At 57.2% G+C, this 14,516-nt stretch overlaps 9 protein-coding genes across 9 annotated transcripts; 3 read left to right on the top strand and 6 right to left on the bottom strand.

The window, feature by feature from the left end:
* Nucleotides 1-377: 377 nt before the first annotated feature.
* BAUCODRAFT_76361 (uncharacterized protein) lies at nt 378-1,277 on the bottom strand (the record flags this gene model as incomplete). The annotated part of the gene is made up of 2 exons (XM_007681209.1): nt 378-1,065; nt 1,126-1,277. 2 exons carry the CDS (start codon nt 1,275-1,277, stop codon nt 378-380), a joined length of 840 nt encoding a protein of 279 aa, XP_007679399.1.
* A 506-nt stretch (nt 1,278-1,783) lies between these two features.
* Nucleotides 1,784-6,407, bottom strand: BAUCODRAFT_251084 (uncharacterized protein). Its single transcript, XM_007681545.1, has one exon. The coding sequence runs from the start codon at nt 5,964-5,966 to the stop codon at nt 2,025-2,027; it is 3,942 nt and encodes a 1,313-aa protein (XP_007679735.1). The 5' UTR covers nt 5,967-6,407; the 3' UTR covers nt 1,784-2,024.
* Nucleotides 6,408-6,417: 10 nt separating this feature from the next.
* Nucleotides 6,418-8,026, top strand: BAUCODRAFT_37430 (uncharacterized protein). The gene is made up of 3 exons (XM_007681116.1): nt 6,418-6,685; nt 6,752-6,793; nt 6,863-8,026. Exons 1-3 carry the CDS (start codon nt 6,630-6,632, stop codon nt 7,653-7,655), a joined length of 891 nt encoding a protein of 296 aa, XP_007679306.1. The 5' UTR covers nt 6,418-6,629; the 3' UTR covers nt 7,656-8,026.
* Nucleotides 8,017-9,278, top strand: BAUCODRAFT_37427 (uncharacterized protein). The gene is made up of 3 exons (XM_007681115.1): nt 8,017-8,460; nt 8,550-8,783; nt 8,867-9,278. Exons 1-3 carry the CDS (start codon nt 8,289-8,291, stop codon nt 8,893-8,895), a joined length of 435 nt encoding a protein of 144 aa, XP_007679305.1. The 5' UTR covers nt 8,017-8,288; the 3' UTR covers nt 8,896-9,278.
* A 9-nt stretch (nt 9,279-9,287) lies between these two features.
* Nucleotides 9,288-10,035, bottom strand: BAUCODRAFT_37425 (uncharacterized protein). Its single transcript, XM_007681114.1, has 2 exons — nt 9,435-10,035; nt 9,288-9,346 (listed from the first exon to the last, which is right to left on the bottom strand). Exon 1 carries the CDS (start codon nt 9,947-9,949, stop codon nt 9,455-9,457), a length of 495 nt encoding a protein of 164 aa, XP_007679304.1. The 5' UTR covers nt 9,950-10,035; the 3' UTR covers nt 9,288-9,346; nt 9,435-9,454.
* Nucleotides 10,036-10,065: 30 nt separating this feature from the next.
* On the bottom strand, nt 10,066-11,138 carry BAUCODRAFT_37424 (uncharacterized protein). The gene is made up of 2 exons (XM_007681113.1): nt 10,962-11,138; nt 10,066-10,899 (listed from the first exon to the last, which is right to left on the bottom strand). Exons 1-2 carry the CDS (start codon nt 11,016-11,018, stop codon nt 10,372-10,374), a joined length of 585 nt encoding a protein of 194 aa, XP_007679303.1. The 5' UTR covers nt 11,019-11,138; the 3' UTR covers nt 10,066-10,371.
* Nucleotides 11,139-11,282: 144 nt separating this feature from the next.
* On the top strand, nt 11,283-11,750 carry BAUCODRAFT_75752 (uncharacterized protein; the record flags this gene model as incomplete). The annotated part of the gene is made up of 1 exon (XM_007681171.1): nt 11,283-11,750. One exon carries the CDS (start codon nt 11,283-11,285, stop codon nt 11,748-11,750), a length of 468 nt encoding a protein of 155 aa, XP_007679361.1.
* A 183-nt stretch (nt 11,751-11,933) lies between these two features.
* Nucleotides 11,934-12,917, bottom strand: BAUCODRAFT_253474 (uncharacterized protein). The gene has a single exon (XM_007681544.1). It carries the CDS (start codon nt 12,637-12,639, stop codon nt 12,118-12,120), a length of 522 nt encoding a protein of 173 aa, XP_007679734.1. The 5' UTR covers nt 12,640-12,917; the 3' UTR covers nt 11,934-12,117.
* Nucleotides 12,918-12,949: 32 nt separating this feature from the next.
* BAUCODRAFT_251191 (uncharacterized protein) lies at nt 12,950-14,515 on the bottom strand. Its single transcript, XM_007681543.1, has one exon. It carries the CDS (start codon nt 14,217-14,219, stop codon nt 13,260-13,262), a length of 960 nt encoding a protein of 319 aa, XP_007679733.1. The 5' UTR covers nt 14,220-14,515; the 3' UTR covers nt 12,950-13,259.
* Between the last annotated feature and the right edge of the window lies 1 nt (nt 14,516).

The raw sequence follows: 14,516 nt of genomic DNA, 5'->3' as shown, positions 1-14,516 counted from the left end.
TCACATAACACGGTGTGGAATTGCGATAATGGCCGATAAACCCTTGGAAGCGTTCCGGCTCTAGAAGGGATACTGATCCCCAGCAGTCGTAAAGGGAGCGATTCATTGCATGACTTCACGCACGCGGATTTGGAGGTGTCATAGTGGAGACCGTAAGTATTCGTACATGATACTGCCGTGATCTGTAACAGCCACCAACGCCACGCTCGCAACACGCGGCTCTCCCAACCCTTCCCATGCGTCTAGAGCAATGTAACATCTATGGTAGCTCGCATGTACCGCTGCAGTAACGCTCAGAACGCCTCCGTAAAACACCCACGAAACGCCGGTCGATGCACATATCTTCCAACATCTCTCCAGATCGCAGTCGCGAGGGCCTACTCAATGCCCTTCATGAACTTCTGTCGAAGCCCATTATTCACAATCCCACCGAAACCGAAGGCCGGCACGATGCGGCACATCCGCGCAATGCTGCTCTTAAACCAGTCTAGCCTGACTTTGCGCATGCGGTCGCTGAAGGTCGTACCGCCATTTCGGTTATACAGATCCAGACCAAGCAGGTGGAAGGGCGTACTCAACAACTGTATTGCCGCCGGCGCCAGGAACTGCGCGGCAGACGCCCTGCTCACGTACTGTTCCGCCGTCTCCGAAAGCGGCAGATGCGGGGCGAGTACGGGAGGCAGGTTGAAGGACGCGAAGATGGTGAGGCAGTCTCGCACGGCGAAGAGCGCGTACGTGACCGGTGGCACTGGACGAGGAGAGACGGCACCGAACATCTTCGTGTACTGGCTGTCCTTGTAAAGGCAGAGACTCAGGTTCGCGACGCTCGTTGCAGCGAATTTGGACGGGCCCGATGTGGTCGACGACGCGGGCCTGGCGTTTACAGTAGATTTGAAGGTGTCTAGACTGTTCGCCGTGAGGTACGTCCCGCTGTACAGCATGAATATCAAGGCGAAGGGTCGGGAGGTGAAGAAGCGATGCGGTCGTAGTAATAATGTGTTTAGGGATGCTTTCAGGGAGGTCATCATGGGTCTTCGTCCGGACGCATTCTCTATGATCGCTCTGCTCGACTGGTCAACCGCCTGCGGTCATACTGCCTTCTCCTTGCGGGTGCGGACGACTTACTTGTCTATCATGCTAATGACTGGCGCCACGAGTCCACCCGCCGTCGCGGCACAAGCAGCATCCACCGCCATCCTCTGGCCCAGCGCCTTGGTGTTCCATTCTGTCTTCGTCTTCGACCCCTTCTCCGTCACCCGCACAGGCACCGCCGTCATGATCCTCCCCGTCCACGCCGGCGGCGGCGGCGTATCGATTACCGGCACTGAATGCGCCTGTACTCTCTGCACATTCTGCACGCCCCCGTTTTCCGTACTGCTTCCGCCCATGTCTGACTCAACAACCCCAGAATACGGTCGCTGCTGGAACGCATTGACACAATGCTTCCCTCCAGACTCCGCCGTACCCACAAAAAGAATGATGCGCGTGGGAGGTGCCCACAAAAAGCGTCAAGGGGAAATAAGTCCGCCCGACCAGTGGTGACGGAAGGCCTGCACGTCGGCTTTTGATCCTATCCCCGGAATCGGCCGATACGCAGTGATCGCGACTACAGAGACGGAAGACTCTCCGCTAGCGAACTTGCTATCGTGAGGACGGCAATTCGCGGGCAATTCTCACGCCGGCGCTGTATACGCCATAGCGTGGGCTCCACGTATTTATCATGTTATCAGTTGTTGGTACAGCAAAGAGGGCGGCATTGGCGGCGTCAGCACGAGTCAGTGGTCGGATGTGATAAGGAGCGGAAACTCGTCTCTCATTGACCATCATCTACAGCACTTGAGCTGAGTATCTAAAAAGCACCCACCCAGCAGTTCGGTCTGTAACGCCCAAAGACGCCGTTGCCAACGTTCACCACGCCAAACGCCATGTCGCCTTTGCAAGAACCCGTTAGTATCATCCAAACGAGCCATCTTCGACCAGTTCTTTCTCATTCCACCCAGACCGCTTCACTTCACCTTTCTTACTCACTCCCACTTCCCAGTATCAATCCTCCACCTGGCATTCCTCTTCTCCTGATCATACCGCTCCCACAAGTTCTCACCAACCCTCTTCCTCTCCTCCTCCCTCGTCTTCTCCGCAAGTACACCAACCGTATAAGCCACGGTGGCGAACCCCAGCCCAGTCCCAATCGCCCACTTCAACGCTCCGCTGCCTTTCCGCTCGCGCTCACGCTCCTCACGGCGGTGATGGCGTTCGTGGCGTTCATTCCATCTCCTCGGCGATGGCCGAGTACCGGAGAAGACGCGCTCTTGCCTACGAACGCGAGGGTAGTGCACATAGTCAACGTCTTCGTCCTGCCAGGCGACCGTCGCAGTACTCGTTGACGGCGAGTCCTTCGTATTCATGGCGTCCTTGACCTTGCTCTGCTGCTCCTCCACCGTGGACGAGACTTCCACTACAGGATCGTGGTTCACAAACCCGGTCGGACTCGCAAAGTTTCCCGTCGCTGGCCTCGATCCCGTCTCCGTCACCCTACCCGACGTGCCATCAATGGGGTTAATGCTCATCCGTGCAGCATCATAGGCATTCGCCGCCTCCTGTGCCATGGCGTTCTCCTTGGGCATCAGCTTGCCGTTCTCAATGCTCGTCGGATCATAGGCCTTGGGCTCCGGCTTATACTTATCGTAGTACTCGGCCGCTTCTTGCGCCAATGCGTTCTCCTTCGGCTTGACGAGGCCATGATCATGTATGCCCGTAGATTGCCACAACTTGCCGTAAGCGGGCCAATCCTCTTCCGGCAACGGCTCTTGCTTCGGAGCAGCGTGCATCTGTACCTTGCGGAAGACGAGCAGATCGCGGGCGGCGTAGATGACTTGCCACCCTTCTTGCTGCAGTTCGGCGAAATGCGTGACGAAGCGAGCAGGCTGGTAGAGCTGCGACAGTGCTTGCGGGATGCTGATGGCCGTTTCCGTGCCGGTAAAGTTGGCAGTTGTGGTGGCCTTAGTGATGATGTCGTTACCGGCGTCGTAGGCGAGGACTTTGTAGATGGGAGGGTGCTCCCATAGGACTGAAGCTTCGCTCGGTGGAACGACTGTCGAACTCGCGTTGCTCACAATGGCTGGCTCCGATGGGCTTGCGGTGACAGTGCTCGCACTCTGCAACTCGCTCTTGATGCCATCAAAGATGACACTCCTCATCTTCCCACTGCTCTCCGGCTGCATCAACCGCAGCGCCTCATGCGCCTCCCGCTCTTGCTTCGCAATCTCCGCCTCCAGCCCGTCATTCTTGACTGCGTACCGCGCCGACTTCTTCAGCTGCAGCTGCGCCTCAACCTCCTTCGCTCTAGCAACCAACTCCTTCTCCAGCCCATCCTGCTGATATTGATACCCTTGTTTCCGCTCATGCTCCGCCAGCGCCTCGCCAAGGTCAACATCACTCTCCAACTCCACCACCTGCTTGGGCTTCGTGGAAGAGACTCGTGCCTCGGAGCCGGTGAAGACCCGCTGCCGATGGCTTGCATCGATCACGCCGTACTCGCGCTCATAGATCTCCCGGACTTCCTTCACGAGCGCCTGATCGCGTGCTTTCTGCTCCACCTTCTCGATCTCGGCTTTCGTTGATGCAGCCGCGCCGGGAGCGGTAGGCTGCTTATACCACTTCCCGCTGCCGGCGAAACTGGCGATGTTGGGGCTGAAGTCGCCTTCACCCTGCATCTCCTTCATGGCATTCACTTTCTGCTCCGCCGGCGTAACTGCTGAGACGAGCTTTAGGCTGTCGCCAGCGGCTCTCTGTGCCTTCGCCAACTCCTTCTCCAGGAACCGAATGCGTTCAACATGCTTTTCACTGTGCACCGCACTCTGCTTGTACGCCGTCTCAAGCTCCTGCCGCAGACTGCGGATTTTGTGCGCGTACCTGTTCTCATGAGCTTGCATGCGGAATTTGTGCTCCTTCACTTCGGCTTCAAGCAGAGCATTGGCCTTTTCCAGCTTCTTAGCCTTCTCTTCTGCCGCTGGATCTACAGCCTTTGTCTGTGCCGTTTTCGCATCAAAGGCAGCCTTGCGGGCCTCCATGTCGTCGACCCAGCGTGTCATGGGATACGGCCGCTTGGCCGCTGTACGCTTGACGCGGTTGGCTTGCAGCAAGTCGGCTTGCTGGGCCCATTCCCTCGGCACGCTTGATGGCGACATGACGGCCTCGGTCGACTCGTGTGCTGCGGCATCGTCAGGGTCTTGCGGCTTGGGCAACTCCTTCGATTGCATGCGCTCAACAGCCGGTTGCAGCATTGTAGCCTTCTGCGCAGTCTTCGGGCTAGTAGCTGCTCGGTCCAGAGATGTTTGCAACCGCTGGGACACCTTGTGAGACTGCTCGACAAGATTGGACAAGGTATCAACAGGCTCTCGCACCCCCTTCGGCTCTATACTGAATTGAGCAGCCCGCGCTTCATCAGCCAATGACGGTCGTAGATCCGTCTCTGCAGCAGGAGCCGAGCCAGAGTGCTGCTTACCGAGCTCTAGCATCTGCTGCTCCACCTTGGCGAGCTCACGCTTCGACTTCTCGATATGGAACAGACCATGCTGGTGCCTCAGTAGGTAGGCCTTCCTCTGTTGCAGGGCGAACATCTCGCGGTTCAGGTTTGCTTCAGACAGCACCTCATCCTCGGCCTTGTCCCATTCGGACAGCTTCGTGTTGGCGAGCTGCTCCGCAGCGGCCGAAGGATGAGTAACCTTGCCCATTCTGGCGCGAACCTCGTTCGCCGTCAGTTGGTCGACATCCTTCTCAGCGGCAATCGCAGCAGTCTTCGGCGTTGGCGAAGGTGAGTCGACGGCCTTCGGCGACGGTGGTGCGCTGGGCTTCGAGGTCGGGATAGATGCAGAAGGCGATATAATGGGTACCGGCTTCGGGTATTCCGGTTGGACTCGCAACGCCTTACTGTTGGCCGGCGAGTTGATGAGTGAAGTCATGTCCCTGCTACGTTGCAAGGATACGGCAGCGTTGTTCAACTCCACGGCCGAGGCAGGCGCGATCTTCTTGGGCTCAGCATTCTCAGCAGCCTTCAGTTTCGGAACCTGCACCATCCGGTTTGATACTGGGTCGTACTCGTAGTGCTTCGTCTTGCCGGAGGCAGAGTCCCACTCGGTGCGCGTCGCCTTGTTCGACCATGAATCCCAGGATGTAGATGAGTATGAAGAGTAAGACTCGCCCACTTGCTCAGGCTTGTCTTCTTGCCGAGCACTGCCTGCAGGTGAGACAGCCTTCTTCTCATATGCAGACGTGAAGTCTTCCGCCACGCTCTCGGTCCTGGGCTTGACCGTCTCAGGCTCGGCAGAAGTTGGGGAGTTCTTCCGCGGCTTCGGCCAGCCCTGCAGACCCATCTCCTCCCGCATCCAGCTTGGCACCAACGGGCTCCAGAAGGGCTCGAACCTCTTGCCGAAGATGGCTTCGTAGGGGTCACTCTCGATGCGTTTCCGCATGAGCTCCATCCGCTCCTTCCACTCCTTCTCCCGCTGGCTGAGCTCGTAGCCATCTCCCTCTTCCGCCACCTCATCCCGCTTCCTCGACGGGTCGACTTCGTCCGGGTCGTAGCGCGCCCATCGCGGACCACGGCCGTTACCGCCGCCGTTGAAGTGGGAGGCGCAGCGGATGTGCTTGGGGCTGAAGAAGGGTTTCTGCCCGAGGTCCCAATCGAACTTGCCGCGACGCCGGAGACGCTCGAGTAGCTTGGCTCGTGTCTTGAGGGTGCGGTACTTGATGAAGCGGGCGTAGAGTGGATCGAGGTGGGAGGTGTAGTCTTTGGGTCGCCGCCAGCCCCAGAAGCCCCGAGATTGGGCAAATGCGGCGCTTGTACGGATGGCTTGGCTGACGGATGGTTGATGGAGGGTCAAAGGTAGTGGTAGTGGGCTGGATAAGGATGTCAACGAGTGTCGTCGAACGGTGGCCGTGCTGCTCGTTGACTGGAAGCGGAGCATCGTGACGGTAGCCTATGACGCGTGACTGCGTTGCTCGGCGTGGTCGTGTCAGCAATCAAGCCTCCATCAAGCACGACGACGACGACGACGACGACAACGACAAGGACGAATACCCGCAGCAGCAGCAGCAGCAGCCGCCAACGGAGCAACGAGCGGGCCAGAGGGTCGAGCGGGGATAACGTAAGCTCTCGTGACTCTGCTCTCCTAGCTCCTACCAATGCGTGACCAATGGCATAGATGTAGGACCGAATGGAGCTGAAGCTCGAAGCGCGAGGAGTCACCTGCCTGCCTGCCTTGTCTGCCTTGCCTGCACCCGCGCCTGCCTCGGGACGTGTCGGCGTCGATAAGCCCCGCCTTCTCCGCGTCCAGCTCCATCTCCATCTCCACACTACGCGCTAGCCACAGATAAGCACCACACTATACCTTTCTGGAAGCCTGTCACATGTCGCTCGGCAGAGTTGCCCGAAGCGTTCCTTCTCTTCTTGCGAGAAGTGTTGGAAGCTTCTGGCCGTGTAGGCGTCGCTGAGGCTGCCTCTTGCCTCTTGCCTCTGCTCACTCAGCAAAGTGTTGCCACAGCAGTACTAATACAAATAGTTGAAGTGAGGATACCTTCCGTAGAAGATGGCGTCCACGCAAACATCAGCAGATTCATCGTATACAGAAATGGCGACAGGCGATGTGGAAGCGATCGGCGCGAGATGTCACATGCCTTTCTGTCAGTAAGTGTCCATTCTCCCCTTCCCGCAGTGGCAGGAAACCACGTACTGACGTATGTCATGTCCCAGTCAGCTAGACTTCCTTCCGTTCAAATGCGAAAGCTGCAAAGGGTAGGTCCGTCTCACCACCTCCTCACCACATATCTCGCAGGCCACCAGTACCTTACTAATCCTCCACAGCCTCTTCTGCGGCCCCCACAGAACCGAAGATGCGCACTCCTGTCCCAAAGCCGGCGAATGGGCGCGACGACGAACCGAAGCTTTCAACCCGCGGGCATACCCGTCTTCGCCCAAACCCAACATCCTCAACCACGAACAGCAATGCTCCGATCCGGCCTGCAAGACCCTCATCAACACCCCCCTCGTCACCGGCGTGCATTGCGACAAATGCAATCGTTCCTACTGCCTCAAACACCGCTTGACCTACGAGCACAACTGCGCGAACCTCACCCCGCTCGGCGCACGACCGCAGGGTCAGGCTCCGACGCAGCGCGAGAAGGGCATCGCAGCGCTGGAGAAACTGCGCGCATGGGGCGCGTCGAAGAAAGCGGCCATGCCCAAAGTGCCGCAATCCGCGTCCAAGCAAGCGGCGGCGGCACGAGTGCAAGAGACGGCGAACCTGAAGAAGGCGGCCAAGGGCGACGAGAAGATCCCCCTCGACAAGCGTGTATACCTGTACGTGGAAGCGAGCTCGGATACGATCACCGCGAAAATACCAAAGGGCACCTTCTTCTACCATGCGGAGTATAGCGTGGGCCGGATACTGGACCTGGCGGCGAAGAGTCTGCAGGTGGTGAATGTCAACAACCGCGCCGAGAGCGAAGAGGACAAACTGAGGGTGTTTCATGTGGAGGGGGGGAGACTGCTGGGGTTTGGGGAGAAGTTGGGGCAGTGTGTGAGGACGGGCAACACCATTGTGCTGCTGCGAGGTGTGGGTGAGGGCATGGCGAGCACGCCTGATAGGACGAAATGAAGGCATCCGCTGGTGGTTCCGGTTGGCGTTCTAGAGCAAGCGTCGGCGCTGTGGCGGTTGGGCTGTCTTTAACATATACACTGCATAGCTGCGATTTCGAATCACTTCCCAGGGTGGCCAAGTGCTGCCCAACCATTCTGTACATGATACTTCGCGAATTGATCATCACGTCCTTTTCTCGTTGCCATTGGCAACCGTGGCGTATATTGTGCCGACTGCGGGTCCTGCCGCCGTGTCTCAGACGGGGATCTTTTCGCGTAACCACGCAGCGTGTGTGGAACTCTCTACAGTGCTGCAATCCTCGTCCTTCTGTCCAACTCTCCTCCTCTCCACTATCACATATTCAACAACGAGTCAGACTCGGAGATCAAACAATGGTACGTGCCTTCCCTTTCACCACGCGTTCCTGAAGGCGGACCCTGCATTGCAAACGGCGGCTTCCAGAAGGAAGAACCGCGGGACGCGAAATGCACCGCATCAACAAACAGCATTCGGCGATCGCAAAGAAAGTCACGCAAGTACATATCATTCGCCAGCGCCTGAGTTCAGGGGAGGACACATACAGCGCTGGAGCATATCAACCGGACAGCACGTCACGTGAATCCGCGTAACAACAAGACTGACACAAACACGATGGCGGATCAGGCGCAAAGCACCAACTTCAAGGAAGCCTTCTCCCTCTTCGACAAGCGCGGCACCGGCCGCGTCGACGGCGACAGTCTCGGCGACTTACTACGCGCATGCGGGCAGAATCCCACATTGGCGGAGATCAACGACCTGAAAGGTCAAGTGCGCGGCGGTGACTGTACGTCCACTTGTTTCCCCCCCCCACCACCCCCCCTTCCCAACCCGCTCCAATCATACATGCTGATGGTGGATAATGTGCACGTGCAGTCGACTTCAACACCTTCCAAACCCTCCTCAACCGACCCGGCGGCTTCCGAGACCCAGGCGAGCCCGAAGAGTACTGCCGCGGTTTCCAGGTCTTCGACAAGGAGCTCACGGGTTTCATCGGCGTGGGGCAGTTCCGGTATATTTTGACGAATTTGGGGGAGAAGATGAGTGAGGAGGAGGTGGATGAGCTGTTGAAAGCCGTGGATACGAGTAGTGGGGAGTTGAACTATATGGGTGAGTATCGTCCACCATGTCCGGAGTGGTGGAGAGGGGCATTGAGTGTGAGAGGCAAGAAGGAAACGCTGACGGTGAACTAGATATGGTGAAGACGATTCTCGCGAATTAGATGATGGTATGCGAGAAGCGAATTGGTTGGGATGGGGGGGATGGTGTCATGAGTGTATTGACTCGCACGCGCAGGAGCTTACGGCGTTTTCCGTGTGGTGTGCACAGGTTGTCAGGCTATGAAAGCGGACGGGAAGTCCATCATGGAGCACTTGCTTTTGGCTGCAAACACAGTGTGCTGTGATGTCCCTCACGAACTGTTGCATTACACTCAATCTTGCTATCCAGACCCTCCACTATCGTCCAATACATCGCAGCCGCAACCACCACGAGCAGAAACAGAGAGGACATCAGACCGCATGTAGAGGCATAGCACTCATACCCTACTCCTCCTCCTCCTCCTCCTCCTCCTCCTCCCACTCCTCCGCCTCCCTCTCCTCCTTCTCCCTCTCATCGTGGCGGCATCTGTGCCCTCGGAAATAGTGATGACACCTATTGGCCTGTCCCACGAGCTGGAAGTGCGGCCCAAAAATGACTCGTCAGCTTTTCTCCGTCACAAACACGCCCAAAGCACCTAAAGGCGACAAACGACACGCATACCGTACTGGGAGAACGACGCTTCATACCTCACCTCTCTTCACCTTCTTCTCATGAACCTCCTCATGCCTCTCCCCACAAGCGGGAAAGACATGCTCCTCATGCGTCTCCACATGCCACTTATCACAGAACCAACCCCCCCTCACCCCCACCGTCGTCAGATTCAACCGATCGTACTTCTCCGCCCCCGCCTGAGGATCCTTCTCCCACGTCGCGCACGACGGGGTGGCGGTCTTGACGGGCAGGTCCCACACGTCGCCCCAGGCGGAGACTTGCGAGTCGTTGGTGGCGAGGAGGTGGATGTCGAGGGTCCAGCGCGTGCAGTCCATGCCCGTGGGCACGGGGAGGAGGGTGTGGGTGACGGCGAGCATGCCTTCTTGGCCTTTGGCTTGGCGGAGGGGGGTGGGGAAGGCGGAGGCGGAGGCGTCGTCTTTGCGGGCGAAGAGGGAGAGGGGGATGGCCGTGGTTGTGCTGGCGGCCAGAAGGGCGGTGGCGAAGATGGGGTACATGGAGTGCATCTTGGCTGTGTTCTGCTCTCTCCGCGGTACGATTTACAGAAAGGAGATGTGAGTGAAGTGGTTGCGGGAGAAGGATGGACAAGAGAAAGGGCGGAATATCAGGAGTGGGTGGGTATATGGCGATTGCTTGGCGTTGAGTAACTTTGGCTTTACTGCTTGGATTACATTTCCAGTGGTGGTTGGGTGGTGGTCATCGTACGGCATGCTGGGTAGGGAGTGCGGAGAAGGGCTCGGTTTTGCAAGTTGCCCAACGACATGCTCTGGCATTCGTACCTTTTTGAATGCTTGGTTTTCGATAGTAAAGACGGTGTGTTTTCGCTAGGTCTTCAGTCTCCGAACATACCTACGAGCTCGTTTATTTCAGTCCAACCACTTGTCGGAAATGGCCTCAACAGAGCCCTGAGGGTATAGGTCGCTCACAGCTACAACTTCTCGTTAGCATCGTGTTGTTCATCCTTTTCTATCTCCTCCCTCAACCACCTCGCCTCCCGCTCCATCTCCTCCTTGCCCCTTGGCTTCCTCTCCTCATCCTTAGCCCACTGCCCCGCTTGCCTCTCCCCATCTTGCTTACCACTCCCTCCATCTTGAGCACCCGTACCAGCCTCACGCTGATGCCGCCCCACATCCCCTTCCTCACCCTCCAACCACTGGTGCACCTTGTCATCACCTCCGGGATCCCCGTCGGTCCTCGGAATCACATGACAATGCACATGCGGCACACTTTGGCCCGCCGCTTTTCCGTCTTGGACAGCGATGTTGAAGGCATCGGCTTTGTAGAGACGTTTGAGCGTCCGCTGAATGCGGGTGACAGTGAGGAAGAGGTCGGAGATCTCGTCCTTTGTGAGGTCGGAGAGGTGCGGTTTCACGGCTAGAGGTGAGACGAGGATATGGCCGGGGAGAAGTGGCTTGAGATTGACGAGGGCGAAGGAGTGTTTGGTTATGTGAAAGACCTACCTTGGGCGCTCAGTCTGAGTCGAGCATATAGTGGAGGAAGTGTTCCTGATAGGCGTACTTGGGATGTTACGTTGAAGTTGCCGAAGTGGATGATGCGGCCTGGGAGGGCAGACATCTCCTCTGATGCTGCTTGCGAGCTCATCGGCCTATGTTTGCAGCACGATACACATCCACCGCATCAACCGAATGCCGAGTTGAATGCAGGGAGACACACAGCTCTTCATGTAGCTTGTGGTGGTTGGTGTGGCTGTCTGTCGATCTGCGGCCGCACTCGGCCGGCGCCATGCACGCTGACTGTGTCGAGTGAGCAATTATCGACAAGCCACAGATGCTTGCTCCTCTCCTCCAGCATGCGCCAAACATGCCCGTCGAGCCAGACATGCAATCCGCAGCCCGGCTCTTCTTCTCCTCGCCCACCTTCGCCGTAGCCGGCGCATCGTCCAACCCTTCCAAATTCGGGCACAAGATCTTCGCCTGGTACATTGATCACAACCTTCATGCTTTGCCTGTAAATCCGAGCTGCTCTTCCATAACCGTCAGAAGGAAGCAATACGAAACTGTGTCTTCTCCCCCGGACTTGGCCGAACCGGAGAAGACCAGCTTGTCAGTCATCACGCCACCGTCCGTGACCGGCCAGCTTCTCAAGCAAGCCAAAGACGCTGGTATCCGAGCAGTATGGCTGCAACCGGGTAGCTTCACCGACAAGGAACTCGACTATGCCATCAAGGAGTTTCCCGGTGCGGCGGTTGGGGGGTTCGCGGAAGGCACGAGGGGTGGTGAGGGATGGTGCGTGCTTGTCGATGGTGAAGCCGCTATGAGCGCTGCTGGCCGCGACGGGAAGCTTTAACCAAGGCAAGGGCTGCTGTTCACGGCTTCTCTTCATTTCTCTACGCACAGCATGTGGTGTTCAACCATTCCACGAACGACATGGCTTGCTAGCGCTGAAGTGGCAGGCCTGCACAGCTGCAAACAAGCAGATGACGCTCAAGGTACGCTATACAACTCCTGTTGGACAAGCTTATGTGATGATTGCATTTGAAACGTTGTTGAAATCCTACGCTCTGTGAAGGAATGAATCAAAGGCCTGTCTGACCGCAGTTACGATACCAAAAGCCGCAAGCCACTTTCGGTCGGAGAATGTTGACTGACGAACCGCAATCGCTCATAGCGGCAGCAGCATCATCAAACCAGCTAGCCGTGATCGTCCTCGCAGTCTAGCTCAATGCGACCGTCCGATTGATCGCCGTGCCACCGAGCCACAGCAGCCGGAAGCACACCAGGTTGCTCGTCCACCACATTAAACCCCTTATCTGACTCAAAGCTGGCCGATCAACCAGTACATACACCGCCGCATACACCACCCTCGCCAGCGTATACACAAGCGCACTCGCATTGATCTCCGCGTTCGGCAATCCCGTCATCTGCGCCCAGAGCATCGACGCCACGAAAAGCGTGTAGTGCTCCACACTGTTGGCGGAAGCGCTCTCGGTGCGTTTCATCATGTCGAGCTGCTTCTGGGTGATCTTGCCGCTTTTGACGGCTTCAGGCCCGTATTTGCCCAGATCCTCGCGCGGGCTGACGTTGTGGTCAAGGCCGTAGATCTGCTTGAGCGTGCGGGAGGAGAGGACGCCGTAGGCGAAGAGGAAGTGGAAGATGAGGTAGCTTGCTGCGTGGGAAGGAAGTGGTGAGAGCGGGTTTGTTGCTCGGAGGCCCAGGGATGATAGTAGAGATGCCATCGCCGCTCGCCCGTGTTGGTATTCCACGATCGGGTTCACCGGCTTGCAACACTGTGCACACAGTGCCGAAATTCCAGCTTCAGGTGCCACTTGTAGGCTCGGGGTAGAAAGTGTATATCTCTATGGCAGCAAGCACACCGTGTAGAGAGGGAGGTACGGTCTGACTTTTACCGAACTATGCTGTGTTGTACTGTTTTATACGTTCGCATCCATGAAATACGAATGCGAGCTCGCCGGGCTTTCTAAGCCAGCTCGCATTCGGGAACGTTTTGTTGATATGGCCGCAATGGCGGGTGCTAACGATGCAGACTTTCGTCTTGAGTCTAAGAGAGTTGTCGAGATCAGCATGCCTCGGCGTTTACGATCACGTGGGAATGACCTGTTTACAAGCTGAACGATTGGTTGCTGAGGGTTGGTGGATATTTTTCGTTTCAACACAGTCCGCGTTCTAACATTGTAGACGTACATAACAGCAGATGCTACGTGGTCGTTTCAGAATGCAGCCATACTGTTTAGGCGTTGCTCACGCCGGCTGAGGTTGAGGCTGCGCCTGCTGCTCCGGCGCCGCCGGCCCGCCCTTTTGCGCATGGACCGAGTACTCCTTCAGGAACTCTGGGTCATTATCGAACTCCTCCTTCAACTGCAGAGAACCAGTCAGTACATCGTACCAACATCGGCCACAAAGATGAAGAACCACTTACAATATCCAATCCACCGACCAGCTCTCCACTGACATACACCTGCGGGAATGTAGGCCAATCACTATACTCCTTCAAACCCTGCCTCACCTCGTCGTCCGCGAGAATGTTAAAGAAGCCGTACCGGACGCCCTTGTCGCGAAGTAGACTGACAGTCTGTCTGCTGAAGCCGCATTGAGGCGCGGATGGTGTGCCTTTCATGAACAACATGACCGGCGCGGCCTTCACAAGCTCTGACAATCGTGTGTTGAGCTCATCTTTCGTTGCCGGGTTCACCTCACCACTGCTGTATTGAGGTGCTGTCGCCGGGTCGCCTGCCTCAGGTGCGTATTTCGAGAGGTTACTCGAGCCATTCGTCTCCGGCTTGGATGAAGGGTCGTTAAGTGGTTGTGAGGGCGCTGCTTTCGTCACTTTCTGTGCCGGTGGCAAGCCGAGTTTCCCTGGATCTCCAGCGCTTGGGCGCCCTGCGTGCTTCTCGACCGCATTCCGTACTTTGCTCGCGTCTGTGCCGGTGATCGTCTCGAGTACCTTCCCATCCTTCTGCAGCGCCACAAAGGGGACTTGCGTAACGTCGTATCGCTCGCTGATGTCGCTGAGTTCCTCAGCGTCGATGCTGTAGAAGCCTATCTTTGGCGGAGTTGTCGAGGCATATGTCGAGGCGAGGGTTGAGAGGATGGTGTTCATCTGCTTGCAAGGCTCGGCCCACGGTGCGTGGAAGTAGATGACCGTTAGGCATGACGGTGGGAGGTTCGATGTGTGCTGCGAGAACTCTTCCTCTGTACTGATTGTTTGGACTGTGCATGTGCCCGCTGGTGCTGTGGCGGATGCGTCTTGAGCTGCCGGGCCAGGCTCGTCGGCTCTAAGTGGCGCACTGGCGTTCATCTTGCCTAGGGCTGGAGTACTTGTCCGTGGCTGGAGTACTTGTTCAGGGCTGGAGTACTTGTTCAGGGCTGGAGTACTTGTTCAGGGCTGGCTTCGATGGTTGTTGAGAATGAGTGTTAAGGTGGGTGTGTTGGCGGATGATGAAGCACTTTGATTGATTACGCGAACAAGCAACGCAGCTCGTCTATCTTGTCATTCGGAGAAACTTGAGTCGAGAAGCTTTGGCGTCATATCCGCCCCCCACGCGATGCCAAGATTTCGCGCTTATCGATTGGTAGCCGGCGCAAAAAGTCGTGG

Source organism: Baudoinia panamericana (genome assembly GCF_000338955.1).
Source record: "Baudoinia panamericana UAMH 10762 unplaced genomic scaffold BAUCOscaffold_11, whole genome shotgun sequence".
Taxonomy (NCBI): Eukaryota; Fungi; Ascomycota; class Dothideomycetes; order Mycosphaerellales; family Teratosphaeriaceae; genus Baudoinia; species Baudoinia panamericana.
The sequence above is the reverse complement of the archived record's forward strand: the minus strand, read 5'-3'. Positions and strand labels throughout refer to the sequence as shown.

Bases quoted from the DNA above. Each gene is read 5' to 3' on its own strand.
- BAUCODRAFT_251191 (XM_007681543.1), bottom strand. From the start codon at position 14,219: ATGAACGCCAGTGCGCCACTTAGAGCCGACGAGCCTGGCCCGGCAGCT.
- BAUCODRAFT_37430 (XM_007681116.1), top strand. From the start codon at position 6,630: ATGGCGACAGGCGATGTGGAAGCGATCGGCGCGAGATGTCACATGCCT. The intron at 6,686-6,751 runs GTAAGTGTCCAT...GTCATGTCCCAG, and splicing joins TGTCACATGCCTTTCTGTCA to TCAGCTAGACTTCCTTCCGT. The intron at 6,794-6,862 runs GTAGGTCCGTCT...AATCCTCCACAG, and splicing joins AAATGCGAAAGCTGCAAAGG to CCTCTTCTGCGGCCCCCACA.
- BAUCODRAFT_253474 (XM_007681544.1), bottom strand. From the start codon at position 12,639: ATGGCATCTCTACTATCATCCCTGGGCCTCCGAGCAACAAACCCGCTC.
- BAUCODRAFT_37425 (XM_007681114.1), bottom strand. From the start codon at position 9,949: ATGCACTCCATGTACCCCATCTTCGCCACCGCCCTTCTGGCCGCCAGC.
- BAUCODRAFT_37427 (XM_007681115.1), top strand. From the start codon at position 8,289: ATGGCGGATCAGGCGCAAAGCACCAACTTCAAGGAAGCCTTCTCCCTC. The intron at 8,461-8,549 runs GTACGTCCACTT...GTGCACGTGCAG, and splicing joins TCAAGTGCGCGGCGGTGACT to TCGACTTCAACACCTTCCAA. The intron at 8,784-8,866 runs GTGAGTATCGTC...ACGGTGAACTAG, and splicing joins TGGGGAGTTGAACTATATGG to ATATGGTGAAGACGATTCTC.
- BAUCODRAFT_37424 (XM_007681113.1), bottom strand. From the start codon at position 11,018: ATGTCTGCCCTCCCAGGCCGCATCATCCACTTCGGCAACTTCAACGTA. The intron at 10,900-10,961 runs GTACGCCTATCA...CGCCCAAGGTAG, and splicing joins ACTTCAACGTAACATCCCAA to GTCTTTCACATAACCAAACA.
- BAUCODRAFT_251084 (XM_007681545.1), bottom strand. From the start codon at position 5,966: ATGCTCCGCTTCCAGTCAACGAGCAGCACGGCCACCGTTCGACGACAC.